Source organism: Peromyscus leucopus, chromosome 18 (genome assembly GCF_004664715.2).
Source record: "Peromyscus leucopus breed LL Stock chromosome 18, UCI_PerLeu_2.1, whole genome shotgun sequence".
NCBI lineage: Eukaryota > Metazoa > Chordata > Mammalia > Rodentia > Cricetidae > Peromyscus > Peromyscus leucopus.
Window position 1 is genome coordinate 7,526,210 of NC_051078.1, and position 15,698 is coordinate 7,541,907.

Here is a 15,698-nt window from a genome sequence, read left to right on the forward strand (position 1 = left end):
CATGGGGCAGGAGGGCCGGCCATTCATCACTGTCGGGAGATGTGCTGCACACAGCAGGGATGGCTTTCTTTCCCGCTGCTCCTGCAGCAAGAGCTGCAGATCTTGAAAAGATGCAGAACATGCACACCGCAAATAACCATTCATCATCGCGGCTCTGTGAGCCCGGGAGAGGCCACTCTCCACATGGTGCTGACCGCGTCTCACTGTGTCTCCAGCCTCCCTTTCCTGCCTGCAACTTGGAACAAGAAGCCTTTGAGGGGCTCAGTCCGAGCTCTAGATAACCCTCCTACCCTGCAATCTATCGAGGTTTGGGGGTAACGGCTCCCTGAGACAATAGCGAAGCCCTCACCCCGATCTCTGATCTCTGCAGAGTCAAGGTTTTCACGCTGTTCTCAGCAGTCACATGGCTGCCAAGGCGGCCCATAATCGTTAAAACTATGAAAACACAAGTTGCTGGGAGGAAATGAATACCAGCTTTCACTAGGGAAAGGCTTGCTTTCTTCTGAAGTAATTATAAAATTAAAATGCGATATTTCTCTGGTGAGTCTAAAAAGCTTCCCAGTGCGGTCCAGGGCACAACAGAAACGTCAGGATTTGCAACAGAGTGGGACTGAGAAATCCTTCTGCGCCCCCAAAAAAACGCCAGTCAGAGACATCTGCAAGTACATTTCCAAAGACTGGGTTAAGAGTGATTAAGAGCAAAAAGAAGGGGAAAAGAGTTTGAATTTTTTCAATTAACTCTGTAAGACTCAAGAGTCAAAGCTGCTAGAAAACGCAGGCTCTCTCTAAGTAAGACTAATAATGCCGAGTTAATTAGACCCACAGGCATGACCAACATATAAATTCAAGCCCCAGAGAAGGGCAGTGTCCCTTTAAAAGCTGCCTGGGGAATCAGTGGGAAAGCTAATGAGGATTGTCAGTAATGCAACTTTATGAGGTGGTACCAGGCAGGAGAGAAAGTCGGGGGTTCCTGTAACAGGGCTTCTGGCTTGATTCAATAAATCAATTTGTATTAAATGGGGGTGCCACTCTGGAGTTGGCTCCGAGACCTTCTCATCTGCTCACACTCCCGTTTCCCACCATCTACCTGAATGTCCTGATGGAGGGCGCAGAAGACGGCAATAATCGAGAAGAGGGAAGCTGCCCGGACAATATTGGTGCAACTTGACCCAGCAACCCCACACACCCACTCGGGGCTGTCTCCAGTGGGTTTCTCTTTCCAGAAAATGTTGTCTTTTTATTGACAAAAGCCCAGGGCTGTGGGGCTGGGTCTTTCATTACTGCACTGGGTTTCTAGGCTGCAGACTGTGGATAAAGGTCACCCGGAATGGAACCGAAAGCCTTGGAACTTCACTTAGGTTTTTGAATCAGATCCTCAGGATCTGAATGACTTCCCAAGAGGTCCAAGAAAAACAAGAAGGGGAGGAGCAGCATCCGGTAGCCGCATGGGGGCGGTGGGGAGAGGCGAGGAGGGGGGGCTGCACAGAATGGAGGAAGAGGGAGAAGGTGGCCGGGAGGGGAGAAAGCTGCTGATTTGGGCAGACGAGCTGGGCTTCCCCTCATGGTCAGCAGCATGTGGCTTTTTATTTTTTCCCTCTGCCCGGCAAAGGGACAGCTGGAGATGAGTTAGTCATTCCTAAACACCATGACAGAAGCCTCAGGACATCTGGAAGGTGGAGTAAAGCCCATCCCCCAGCTGCCTTGGTCTGATTCAGTAAGGGCCTTTTCCCTCTGGCTTTCCCTGATATCTATGTATCTGTTTATCTATCTATGTATCATCTGTCTGTCTGTCTATCTATCTATCTATGATCTATCTACCTCTCTCTATCCATCTCTCTACCCATCCATCCATTTCTTTCTTTCTATATCTATCTATCTATCTATCTATCTATCTATCTATCTATCTATCTATCTATCTATCTATCTATCTATCTATCTCTATCATCTACCTACCTACCTACCTACCTACCTACCTACCTACCTACCTACCTACCTATCTATCTATCTATCTATCTATCTATCTATCTATCTATCTATCTCTATCATCTACCTACCTACCTACCTACCTACCTACCTACCTACCTACCTATCTATCTATCTATCTATCTATCTATCTATCTATCCCTCCATCCATCCACCTATCCATCCATCTATCCATTTATCTCTCTCTCTATCCATCTCTCTCTCTCTCCTTCTCCCTCTCCCTCTATCTACCTACCTACCTATGATCTTGAATGTCTAATCCTCCTCCTTCCTCTTCCCGAGTGCTGACATTATAGACATGCACCACCATGCCCCATTTACATGGTGCAAGAGATTCAACCCAGGAGTTCACACATGGTAGGCAAGCACTTTATCCACCAAGCCCTACCCCTAGTTCTCCGCTCAGCTGCTTAGATACCTTATGCTGTGGGATTTTTAGCTACAGACAACTTCCCGCATCTCGCTCTAAAGCCTGACTAGACTCGAGACTCTCCTATCATCTAGACCGCAGCTCGGGCCAATAGAGCTTTCCGGATTATATAAACGTTCCCATCTGCAGCATCCAGCTCAGTGGCCACTAGCCAGGTGTGGCTACTGAGACTTGGGTGAATTAATTTTTCATTTTTTATTTAATTTTTAACTAATTGAAATCTAAGTGGTCTCGTGTGGCTACTGGATATTGTGGTCGAGAGCACAGGAAAATGGAGAGATTTCTGTTGCTGGAGAGTTTCTCTCCAGGTTTATTTATATAGAACGATATCCACAGCAGATTTCCTCTGCTTTCATCAAAGTAGGGAGGGCTGCACAGAGAAAATGGTGGCTGATTCCACTGTTCCCCCCAGTGGAAAATCCCAATTTGCTCATAGCTGTAAGGAAACAGAGGAGGGAAAAATGATCCTGACACGTCATTAACTTAGCATCATTAGATGTTTAAGGGCCACAAGAGATGAGAACAAAAGGTTAACGTCTCTGGATTCTGCCTCCTCCAGAAGCTCCAAACGGCAGAGCCAAGCTTACCCAAACCCCCCCCTCGGGACACAGAGGTTGGCAGCAATGGACAACAGAAGCCTTTTCCAAATGAGAGGCTTTGGCAGAGCAAAATATCAAAAAGCCCATCCCCTAAGCGATAAGCCGTGCGACCTCATGTTGCCGGCACAGCCTCCGGCCACAGCCCCGTCAACAGGACCATCATGAACAGGCAAGTGAGGCAGGCTTCGCTTGAAGGAAGAAGTCTAGCGTACACGGCTCACACCCAGAACCATCTGGAAGAAATCTCCCATTTGCATGATGGGAACTTTTCTTCTTTGACCCTTGCCCTCTCTACAAATCCCATCAGCCCAGAACAGCTGCTGGAGAATCTGGCCTGAAGCCAGGGGTGAGGTCTCAGCCCCCTCCCACACCTCCCACAATGTTATCCTGGGCCCAGCACCCCATGTGGCTGGATGAAGGGCACGAAGGAGAAGAAGAAGAACATGGATCCTTAATGTGAGAAAAGCAAAATCACCAGGAGTCACAGGAGCAGGGACCTGGTGCCACAGAGCCAGCTGTGAGAAACTGTTGTTTCCAGTCAGTAACAAAGATGCTTGCCAGCAAATTACAGCCCAAGACAGCTCAGAGGACTGCCCGGGTTGGGCCACGGGAGCTCTGGAGCTGACACAATGCCAGCTACAGGGTACATCCTGCGAGAGCAGCCTGACACAAAGGGCTGGGGAGGAGGGGGCACCAGCTCGGGGGTGGGGGGGGTGCTGACATCGAGACCGACCAATGACACAAGGCACAGAAGGTGAGAGCCGAGTGGGTGACGGGGGAGAGCAAGGGGAGGCCACGCCAGGGACCAACTCAGAGCTGCTGCTGCTGCTGCTGCTGAGACAAAGCCTTTGTAAATCAAGCTGCTGAGCAAACTAACAGAGAGGGGGGTGGAGGGAGGAGAGAAGAGGAGGGAGAGAGGCAGGGAAGCAACCAATTTCATTAGGATGGGTCTGGTGACAGTCACCTTTTGTCCTCCAGACAATCTGGGCCCGCCAAGCTGCTCCACAGTCTCCGAGAAAGCAAGACGGTGGGGAGAGGAAGGGTCCCTGTCAGGAGGCAGCAGACTCATCTTTAATTATGAGACAAGGCTTCCCAGGGCTGACATCCTCTCCCACACTTCCTCCCCGCTGCTGGCACACACCACAGAATGCCGGTGCAATGCTCCCCTAATGAGAAGCGTCGGCTCCCCAAGCCTGGGTTCTTCGGAGACACTGCCCGGACCGTCCCCATCCCCCAAAGCATGTGCAGAGTCTGGGTGAAAAGTGGGAAGCATCCCAGTTTAATCTGACGAATGGTCGGTCCATCAGGTCACACCGGGAGTGAGAAAAGTCACTGCCTCGCAGTTTCGGAGCTGAAGTCTTTCCTCCTCCTGTCCATAAAGGACGGCTGAGGAGGAGATACCAGTAGGAACGGGGATCCGCTGTTTACATTTCTTTCTTCCTTTTTTTTGAGACAGAGTTTCTTTGTGTAGCTCTGGCTGTCCTGGAACTCCATCTGTAGTAGACCAGGTTGACCTCGAACTCACAGAGATCTGTTTCCCTCCTGAGGGCTGGATTAAAGGCGTGCACCACCACGACCTGGCTACACTGCACTGCTTCCATTTCCACCAGAGCTCAAAACTGAGTACAGATGCCGACTCACCCTGTAGTGGTGGTTCTCAACCTGTGGGTCACGACCCCTTTACCCACCAGATATTTTCCTAACAGTAGCAAAATTATAGTTGTGAAGTAGCAACGAAATAACTTTACCGTTGGTGGGGGGGTGGTGGGGTGGTGGTCACCACAAGATGAGGAACTCTGTTCAAGGGTCACAGCGTCAGGGAGGTTGAGACCCGCCACCGGCCTACAGGAAAGTTGTCCGGCGTATTGGATAAGAAGGAGTCTTGAAATAGGAGACAGACACTTGGGTTTCAGTCTGTACTCTGACACCTGTGTTACCAGCAGAAGCTGAGCAAACTGCAAATATTTCGGGGTCTTCATCTGCTCAAGTGAAGAGCTTCAAACAAGGGGGGGCTCGGTCCACCGCTGGCAGCGCGGAGCAGTGGACAACGGTATAAATCTGAAGCGGTGCGTCTCGGAGCACGTCCTACCACCCCCTTCCCCAGACTAGCCCGGCCACCGAGAGCAGGTTCACCTTCGCGCCTCCGTTTCTTCACCTAGAAAATCTACTGAGTACCCTGGCCTACTTTAATAGTAAGATCTGAGGAATTAGGGAAAGCTTTCGTCACAGGCTTGGCCCTTAGCTCTTCCAATACCTGTCAGCCAGCCATGACTATCATGACTAATAGGGGAAGTAAAAAAAAAAAACAAACACAAACAAACAAACAAAAAACCCTTCCACAACCAAGAACTTCCTGCAGGAATTTAACAGAATGGGAGCATGGGAACCTTTTCTTAACCGTATCAGAGAAATGAGTTCATAGCCCAAGACTACCTTGGGAGCCAAGAAACACAACGCACGGTGAAGTAAGGAATCCTTCGCATCCTGGAGCAGGACACCCTCCCACTGCTCAGCAGTCCGCCCGCGGCTACCGACACCCTACTTGGTAGTCATTTAAGGTTTTACTGGGACAAGAGACAGGCTGCATATCCTTCCACCCTTCCCATAAGTTAATGATGCAACCTTGTCTTCTCTACAGATGACCCAGAAAGGTTAGCAGGCGCCACGTTTCAGAGTAACTCCTTGGGTCCAGGGGCCGGAGTTCTCAGTTGGTGGAGTAGCTTACCCAGCATGCGTAAAGCCCCGAGTTCCATCCTCAGGACTATAAAATCGGGTGTGATGCTATACACCTGTAATCCCAGCATTTGGGAGGAAGAGACAGGAAAGATCGGAAGTAAAAGCCCCGAATTATCTAGCTGGACTAAATGACCCCTGAGGCTGGGGCTCCAGGACAGAACACTTCCTTAGGATGCACAAGACCCTGGCTTCCATCTCTAGCTACACAGCAAGTTCTAGGCCAGTTTAGGCGATGTGAGACCCCCTTTTCAACAACTCCACACAAAAACCAACCAACCAAACAAGGTAAACAACAACAAACCGATTCTTGATTTTAAGCTCTTTGCTAGTGGGTGAAAACTGTATAAAATGTAACCTATTCTAGTTGGGGGTGGGGATGGGATTTATACAGGCTGTGGTGGTGTCAGTGGGTTTTAAACTTCCCAAGTTCCTCTAACAAAGATAGAGAGGTTTTCCTCTTCCCTCGGTCCCATTTTCAAGTCAAGAGAAAGGACAGGTAGGAAACAGGAAGGTGTACATAAATCCCGCCCACAGACAAGCTTGGAAGTCAGCAGGCACACTGGGAATTGCCCTGGAAACAAATCAAATCCTGCCTGACTGAAGCCATTCTCAGCCTGGGCTCCTCAATTATTTAGTGTCACCAGTGAAGTCCCACGCAATTAAAAGCAGCTCATCAGCGCTAACGCACCCATGGAGAGTGGGAAGGGAGAGAAGGCGCGTCTCTGAAACCTGGCTAGCTAAGGGTCTGCCCACCCACTGCTATGGAAAGTGGATATAAAGTCGGATATAATCGAGTTCCTGAACTTACTTTTAAAAGAATTACAAAATGAGGACACTTTAGCTTTGTTAAAGGGAAAGACATGTGAGCCGTTCCAAAAAATAAATAAATAAATAAATAAAAATTAAGTGTCGTTTCAAGAGACTGAAAAAAGGAACATTAAAAAAAAAAAAACCCAACAACAACAAAAAAACCCTAACCTCATCACACAGTTTGAGTGAATAGCTGCAGCTGTTGAAAGCATCTTGTCCATTAAAGTGATGACGCCTAGCCTCCCAAGTGCATTCTAAAGCCAGTAAGAAACATTACACTACCTCTCCACCCCGAGTGAACTAACACACCAAGTATCTGCCATAAAGAACACTCAGGAGAGGCAAGGCATTGATTCTTAGGGTTTCCACCTGATTCTCACGTCTGGTTTGGAAAGCAGCAGCACACAGCCTTGTCTCCATCTCAATGTATCTCAAAAGCACCCTTCCCGCTGACCTGCCCCTCAGGGTCAGAGGATTCCACTCCCCTCCTCCATCCTGTGATGCGCGCTGTTTGCCTTCTCTGTGACAAGCAATGGTTCAGGCACACGTCTCTAAAGCAGCTTACGCACCAGCTGAAAAGGACCACCGAAGCTTCTCTGCATTACTCCTTGTATTTATACCTACCGCATTTTGTCTCCTGCTCATTTCCATGATGTGGCTTGGGAGATGCACACTGTATCTCTACCAGGTATATCTATATACACCTATCTATGCCCGTTTTCCTCAGGGGTACCCGAGTCTGGTTTCTGAAGTTAGTCTACCTCTCACTTCCTTAATATAACTTTCTGAAAACATTTCTATTTAATTGTCCCCAGGAATACACAAGAGCAGTTTATACCGTCCCACAGTCAATGTAAATGGCTGTCTGCCTTCCCACGTCTCCTTCAATACAAGCTCAGGCTGTTGCCAACATCTCTCCCCTGTTTAGATATTTCCCACCTTATGTTTCTAGATGGATTCTTCTTTCCTGTGCTTACGATTGCATGCACTCATCACTCTTCTTGCCACATTTCCAAATTCTACAATACTTATTTCTAGATCCCTCCATGTGTTTCCAAACCATAGTCACCCTTACCTTATACTTGATTTTTAATGAGAAGTGCTCCTTTTCTTGATTGGACTCAAGTGGATCAGAAGTCCTAAGAATAACGACTCTGGGGCTTAAGAACTCATAGCTGTAAGTATCATGAGCCCTTCTGACTCTCTACCCCTGTTTTAGAGCTGGGGCCAATCCTTTGGGCTGTCTGGGCCACAGATCTCTTGTGACTCCATAACACACAGTAAGTACCCCGCGGCACTGGGGAGGCAGCCACCGGACCTACACAAGCAGCCGTCTGGGTTTTAAACACGATTTTACAGAAACAGGTGATGAGCAGACGGCCATGGCTCCCCAGCCCTGGTTTTACTGATTTCGTCTGAGAGGAAGAAGAGTAGACTGGGGTTGGGACCTGCTTCTCCACCTACTGAAAGACGAAAACAAACAAACAAACAAACAAACAAAAGACTAAAAGGACAACCAGAGGTCCCTCAGACCAGTTTCTATGTCCCTTGTTCCTTCGTGACCCCAGCTTCGACGTCATCACCATGGCAATCTGGACCGTGGTCATCTGTTACAACTGCTGACCAGGAAGAAGAGAGGATATATTTGCTGCCTCCGCTGGCAACATGGTGAGGAAAGGGAAAATGGTCTCAATCTTCTCCTGTCCTTCAGGTTGGCAAGAGGCCCTCTCATTAGGAGCTCAGGGCAGCGGAGCCATCATTACACACACTCCCTTCAACATGAGAGGCGGTGTTTTCTCACGCCAACCTCATTTCGAGGAGCTCCATCATCCTGCCTATTATTCAGACAGAGTGAATGGGGTCTTAGTCAACATGAGTCAACTGGTCAGCCACAGATCAAGGTCTTGGTGCTTGTATGGGTGTGTTTGGGGAATAAGGCAACCATGTCAGGAGTTCTTACTTCACCCTGAATGTGATAAAACATATCCAAGCTGTCTGTAAGTTTTGAAAGTGTGGATTCCATCATTCGAGGATGGAAAATATATATAGCAAGCATCTAGTGAAAATGCCCAGATACTTTTTCTTGTCACGATTTCCTAAAGGATAGAACAACCATGTATGTCGTACTTACATTGGGCTGAATATTTTAAGTTGTCTACTAGGATTTGGAATATAAAGGGAAGCATAGACTACACACAAACACTGTGCCATTTCCTATCAGGCACTTGAACATCCTCGGATTCGGGTACCGGTAGAGTATTGTGGAGCAAATTAACCCCTATGGATACAGAGGATCACCTCTAAAGAAAACAGCTCATCTCTCCAGGCTCCACAGGGATTCCTCACAGGTGACACCCTTCCCCACTTCATCCATGAAAAGATGGGCTCCTGGGTTAGTTTATCCAACACTGCTCATTTAGAAGCTCAGAACTGGAATTCAAACCCCAGCCAGCGTGGCTCACTAAGTCACATCCCTTCTATCTCTTTGATTGCCCTGCTCTTAAAAAAATTACAAAGTATAATATATTTGAAAAGCCTCGAAATGACTGTGTCGTGTGAATCAAGGACTTAAGTCAGGTTCGTGGCTTCTGGTGTCACCCAGGAGGGCCTCAGAACACCAGAGAAGCAAAGGAACACAGGTGATCTGACCACTGGTGGATGTGGGCTCTCGTCCTTCACCTTGGGCCCAGGTGCCCGGCTGCATTCGCATTGGTGGCTTTCGGGGGTGACATGCGATAGTGCTTAGGCAGTGGCGGGAGGTGAGCTCTTACCAGCCTGTCATGTTAAAGTCTCTGTAGAGCATCTTCTTTCCCAGTTCTTTCCTCTGCACTCTCCTTGGAAACTCCAAATGTGTGAATTCATTTCCCAGCAAGTGAGGCTGCATGAACGCCTAATAGCAAAAAGAAAAAGAAAAAAAAAAAAAAAAAAGAAAAAGAAAAAGCCACACACAGATTTTAGAAGACAAAATAAAACTTGAGTATGTTTTGCAAATTGAGACAAAGCCTTAGTACAAAAACAGGAAAACTGTCTCCTTATTTTGAGGGCAGTAAATACATTTCAGAATTTAAACACTCACAGAAGGTAAGTAAACAAAAACCCTACCTGTGACTTCCAAGGGCTGTCACTGTTGCATGTGATAAGTTAATTGTAATCAAAAGGCATGGATTTGATAAGTTAATTGTAATCAAAAGGCATGCAGAGCCAATAATGGCTTAGAGGTGAGCACGCATGGGCTTCTTCGAAGTTGACTTTGTAGTTCAAATTCAAGATGGTTTCACTTTCTGGAAAGCATGTGGGCTAGACTGAAGGCCAGCGAGGTTCCCCTGGTCCCTCCCTTGCCCTTCTCTTCTCTCACTCAACATAGTTCCCATGGATTTGCCTTTGAGAGCTGCACGTGGGCCTCCAGAACACACAGGAGCCAGCTTCCTCACAGGGGGACTCAATACATCACAGAAGTCTCCTGCTGGACTCACCCCGCCCCCCACCTCCAGCTTGCTCTGTAGTCATTTGCTAGACTACTCCAGAACAGATGGCTTCTCTCATTCCCTGCAAATCTCTGTTCACATTACAAAAGCCTCCGAACAAAACAGTCGCATCCGGGGGTTGCTTTGAAACACTCTCATTGTTAGGCTCAAAATCCAAATCTAGCTATTTAAGAGATGAACTGGTCACGTTTCGACTTCCCAGCCGAAGCCACAAACCTGCATATCTGTGTTAGAACCTTCCCACATCACGCCCAACTCCTCCTGCATGAGGGCACTGTGGTGGAATGGACTGCCTCACCTTATGACAGGGAAGAGTGGGCAGCGGACATCATGGCCGGCAAGGGATGGATCCCCGTCTTAGGACAGATGGCCCCATCCTCAGTTAACGGGTACAAGCTGAGTATCCCTATCTGAAGTGCTTAGGGCTGGAAGTGTTTGGGGAGCAGGGGGGGTGCACAACTGGAATATTTCCAGGTACACATCTTAGGGATGGGACCCAAGCCGACATAAAATTCATTTATGTTTCAGAAACACCTTATAGACGGTCTGAAGGTGATTTTTGTACAGTGTTTTCCGTGTATGTTTTGACTGCAACCTCTCATACAAGGTCAAGGGTGGAATTTTCCATTTAAGGCGTTATGTCAACGCTTACAACATTTTCAGGTTTGGGAGCATTTTCCAATTTTAGATTTGGGGATGAGGGACGCCCAACCTACAACAGGTATTACCCATAGCCTCCTTCCCGATAACTCTGACAGGTAATAAGGAAGCTTCCATACCAGGCTTCACGGAGACGAGCTCCCCGGAGAAGGAAGAAAACTAAAACTGGTATGTAATAGAGCCAGCTGGTATTAAGAGCCATCAAGCTCCGCATTCATTAATTTTGTGATTTTAATGAGTTATTTAATTCTTGAGCCTTGGTTTCACTGCCTTTGCAGTGACATTATGACTGACATTTTCATAATTAGAGATCTTAAAGGTTCTCATCGCGGTTGTCTCTGCCCAGGAAAAACAGCGCCGAGGGCTGGAGGGATGGCGGAGTGGGGAAAGCCCTTGCGGCCCGAGAACGAAGACCCGAGTTCGAGTTCCTAAACCCACACAAAGCCGGCCCAGTATTATGTGTCTGCCGCGCTGGTTCTCCCATGGCGGAGATGGGAGGCCAAGAGACAGGAGAATCCCTGGAAGCTTGGAGCCCAGCCAGATACACGGGTGAACAAGAGACCTCATCTCAGACCAGGCAGAAGGTGAGAAATGACACCTGACATTGTCCTCTGACTTCCACGGTCACTACGGTATACCCTGACCCCCCATATTCACACACACACACACACACACACACACACACACACACACACACACGACTTTTATATCCATCTAATGATTATTATGCGCAGCGCTTTCTGAGTTCTCTCACTACATCCTTCCAAAAGTCTTAGGCAGGAGGACTCCCTACCGCTATTTAATTTGTGGGTCCCAGAACAGAATTTCAAGGGACAGGGACAGCAGTGCATAAAACTAAATACAAGGCCCTGTGTGACTACACCAGTGACCTGCCCAGGTAGCAGCCACACCCCAAGTGTAGTTAGGGTTTTCTCATTAGGACTGACCCACCGTTAAAGACCAAGGGATGGAACTGGGAGTCGAGGTGCACACCTTTAAATCCCACCACTTGGGAGCGAGACAGGTGGATCTTTTTGAGTTTGAGGCCAGCCTGGACTACAGAGTGAGTCCTAGGACAGGCAGGGATACAAAGAGAAACCCTGTCTTGAAAAGAAAAAAAAAAACCCAGCACTCGGGAGGCAGAGCCAGGCGGATCTCTGCGAGTTCGAGGCCAGCCTGGGCTACAGAGTGAGTCCCAGGAAAGGCGCAAAGCTACACAGAGAAATCCTGTCTCGAAAAACAAAACAACAACAACAACAACAAAAAAAACAAAAAACCCAAACAAACCAAAACAAAACTCCCCCCTCCCCAAAATAAAAACAAACAAACAAAACTCAAACAAACCAATGAAAAGAAAGTTAGGACTAAAGAACAGAAGTTCAGTGGCAATGAACAGGAGCATCCCTCATGTACCCTCATCCTCTTCCCGGACTCTGAGGCTCCATCAGCATGGAGGTTTGGTCCAGGTCCTATCCCTAGGTTGGACGGACTGATTTAGAGGTTACCGTGCACCTTATCCAAGTACTTCACACCCTATATCTCATTCACCAGTACCACAAAAGTCTGTGACAGGAACTCAGCTTAAGACAAGGAAAGGGGCCGGAGAGATGGCTCAGCAGTTAACAGCACTCGCTGCTCCTGCACAGGGACTTGGGTTTCCAGCACTCACATGGGGCCTCGTCATCATCCTCAACTCCAGTTCCAGGGAGGTCGATGACCTTGTCTGACCTTCGCATGTAACAGGCATGCATAGAGACAGACCATTCATCCACAGGAAATAGAAATGAATCTTTAAAAACAGTCCATTTCCAAATATTTAAAAATAAATCAAAACAAACAAACAAGCAAAGAAACAAAACAAAACCCAAGGAAATGGGCCTAAAAAGGTTAAGGCACCAAATCCAAGTTCATCAGCTAGGACTGGGTGGCTCTGGGCCTGAGCTAAATACCCCACTGAAACTCCCAGCCATCCTGTATGGCCTGGCAACTCCCCCACACGTTCACACAAACAGTAAGAGGGTCCCTGGAAGGCCTGTTATCTTCTGCTCTTAGATCACACAGTCCAAAACAGTAGTTAAAAAGACACACAACACGGGTCGGGCGGTGGTGGCGCACGTCTTTAATCCCAGCACTCGGGAGGCAGAGCCAGGTGGATCTCTGTGAGTTCGAGGCCAGCCTGGGCTACAGAGCGAGTTCCAGGAAAGGCTCAAAGCTACACAGAGAAGCCCTGTGTTGAAAAACCAACAAAACAAAACAAAACAAAAAACCCCTAAAACAAAAAAACACAACATGGATCCGAACATAGTTTGGTTACAAGGATGTATCTCACCATTGAACTGTAAAAACAAAACAAAACAAAAACAAAAGACAAAACCCAAAACGACAAAAAAATAAATAAAAATCATTTAATAAGAAGCAAACAACATGCCTGATTTTACTGTTAAAAGCGGGTTATTAAGAAACAGGCATACCCCTTCCCGGCTTCAGCACCGGGGAAAGCGGGCGCTGCACCTCAAACTGGGCAGCACAGCAGAGCTGATCCTGTTGACTGGGGTGCAGGTGAACCGCCCCCAGAATGTGAGCATGGGAGCTCCTGCCCCGACCCTCATCTGCCATATGGTGTGGGGGCTGGGGGAGGGGAGACGCCTCTTCCTCGGGGGCCCCATGCTGCCTACGACAGGTGGGAGAGCTGGCCCTGAGGTCATAAGAGCAGGAGCTGCCCCTCACCAGCTGCAGCACTCGGGAGAGTGGTCCCTCCCTGCACCTTGCACAGTAGAGCTGGCCCTCATGATCCAGGCATGGGAGAGCCAACCCTGAGGGTGTGGAAGTAGGAGAATTAGCCCCACCCCTTGCTCATAGGCATGAAGTAGCCAGGGCTATGCTGGAGAGCTCACCCTGGTGGCGAGGATGGAGGAGAGCTGGTGGGCTGTCCAACCCTGCAACTACCCCGGCCCAGAACCAGGGGTATGAGTTGGACCACCCCAACATCCACGCCATCTGTGATCTGTTGGAGCACGTGAAGGGGCTGGTCCTGTGGACCTAAAGCTGCAGGATCTCCACAACACAGGGCAACAGCAGGATATTCAAGAGGAGTCCCAGTGAGGGCCCAGCATCAATAATAGTGCAGCAGAAACCAGAGGCCTTGAACCAGACCAAAGACTCTTTGCAATGAACACTTGCAAGTAAAGATATGTGGACAAGAGGGTTTACTGCGTGATTCACTGTGTCACCACAGCTTCCACGACAAGATTTTTTCCCCCCTCTTAAATTTTATTTAATTTTGGAGGGGAGGCTGCAAGGACAGAGGGTAGATATGAAGGGATGGGAAATGAATGGGATAGAGATGCATGACGTGAAAGACACAAGGAATAAATAAGAAGAAAGTTTAATAAAAATAAAAAAACAGTTACATGCATGAGTGTAGAAGCTTGTGTGTGTGTGTGTTATAACATATGCACAGACTGCTATGTATGACAGATGTATGTTTATGTAAATGAGTGTGTGCTATGGTCTGGATGTGTCTCCTCAAATTCGTATGTTGACAACACTTCTCAGTACATGCTTCTGGAGGTAGTTAGGTCATTAATGTTCTGCAGCCATGGCCAGTTGGGTGTGAATTTGTGTTCTCTCTCTCCTGCTTTCTACCACGTGAGGATGCAGGGAAAACCTCATCAGACGTTGGCACCTTGATCTTCGACTGTCCAGAATTGGGAGCAAAACATTTCTGTTCTTCACAAATTACCCAGTCAGGGGTCCTCTGTCACAATACTGTATATACAGACACTGGACACAGAGGTGCATGACCAACAAACACATTCACAAAAATACGCTGAATCCAAATCATGTTTTCAGGTCACACGCTTTCACCAATTCAGTCATGGAGAGGGTGACGGGGTTCAGGGTCCATATCTCAAAAATGGCAGCTTGGGTTCCGAGGAAACTGTCGTGGGCGGCTAGGATCTGAAAGTGTCCCATAAAGGCCCATGACTGAAGACTTGGTTACCAGCCTGTGGCACTCCTGGGAGGCGGGGCCTGCCAGATGTGGTAGCACAGGCCTGTCATCCCAGTTCTCAGAAGGTTGAGGTTCAGGGCTAGCCTGGCCTATGCATCTGACTGTCTCTAAAAACTCAAAAAAAAATTTTTTTTTTAAATTTAAAAACAGAGGGGGGGGGGCTATTGGAAGCAAGTTCTACCACCACTGATGGAGTGCCCTTAAGGAAGCGACTGGGCTCTGGTACCTTCTGATCTGTTTGCTTCCTGGCCGCTATGAGATGAGCAGCCTTCTGTACAGACTCCAGAGCAACGGCCTGAGCAACCTGTGCACTGAGTCTTCCGAACTCTGAGTCAAAAGAAAACATCTTTCTCCTTTGAAGTTGATGTCCTTCAGGTATTTGTGGAAGTGGTGGGAAGTGCAGGTAGCACTCAGGTCACAGAGACTGGAAGAGTTGCTCGCTCCGGATCCTCTTCCCCTGAAGCCACAGAACTTAGCTGACTTCCTTCCGAAAACAGGCTGGAAGACCCTTACTCCAAGCTGACACTGTGGTGTATGTACACTTAGAGTCTCAGCTACTCCGGAGGCTGAGGCGGGAGGTAGAGACCAGCCTGGTAATATAGGATAGGGACGGGGGAGCTTGTCCTACAGAAGCCGTGTTACATACACACTGGTACCAGACACACCAAGAATGAGCTGGACTTGTAGCATTCACCCTCTTTCTCTTTCTCTCTTATTTCATTCTCCAAGCACACCGACACATGACTAGCCACAAACGTTACCGATTTTCTTCCGCTTGTTGCCTTGAAAGAATCCGGCGTCAAATGCAATTTATATTAATTAACTTTTAGGCTTTTATCTTATCTTTTGTGGCCGGGTTATTAGCTATGAACCCAGCAACGGATAAGGAGGTAAAAATCTCCTCTCTTCTACAAGGGCAATGCACGGAGAGGTCCAGGCACTTTGTTTCCTCACAGAAGGGAGATTAGACCCTCCAATGGTGC

General features: G+C 48.1%; 1 protein-coding gene across 2 annotated transcripts in view; it reads right to left on the minus strand.

Moving 5' to 3' along the window:
* Ppm1h (protein phosphatase, Mg2+/Mn2+ dependent 1H) overlaps nt 1–15,698 on the minus strand; it is a 271,465-nt gene that overhangs the window by 57,384 nt on the left and 198,383 nt on the right. For both annotated transcript variants that reach the window (XM_028869590.2, XM_037196732.1), the window contains exon 6: nt 9,330–9,448. In XM_028869590.2, the coding sequence (XP_028725423.1) occupies nt 9,330–9,448 (119 nt within the window). The remainder of the gene's footprint in view (nt 1–9,329; nt 9,449–15,698) is intronic.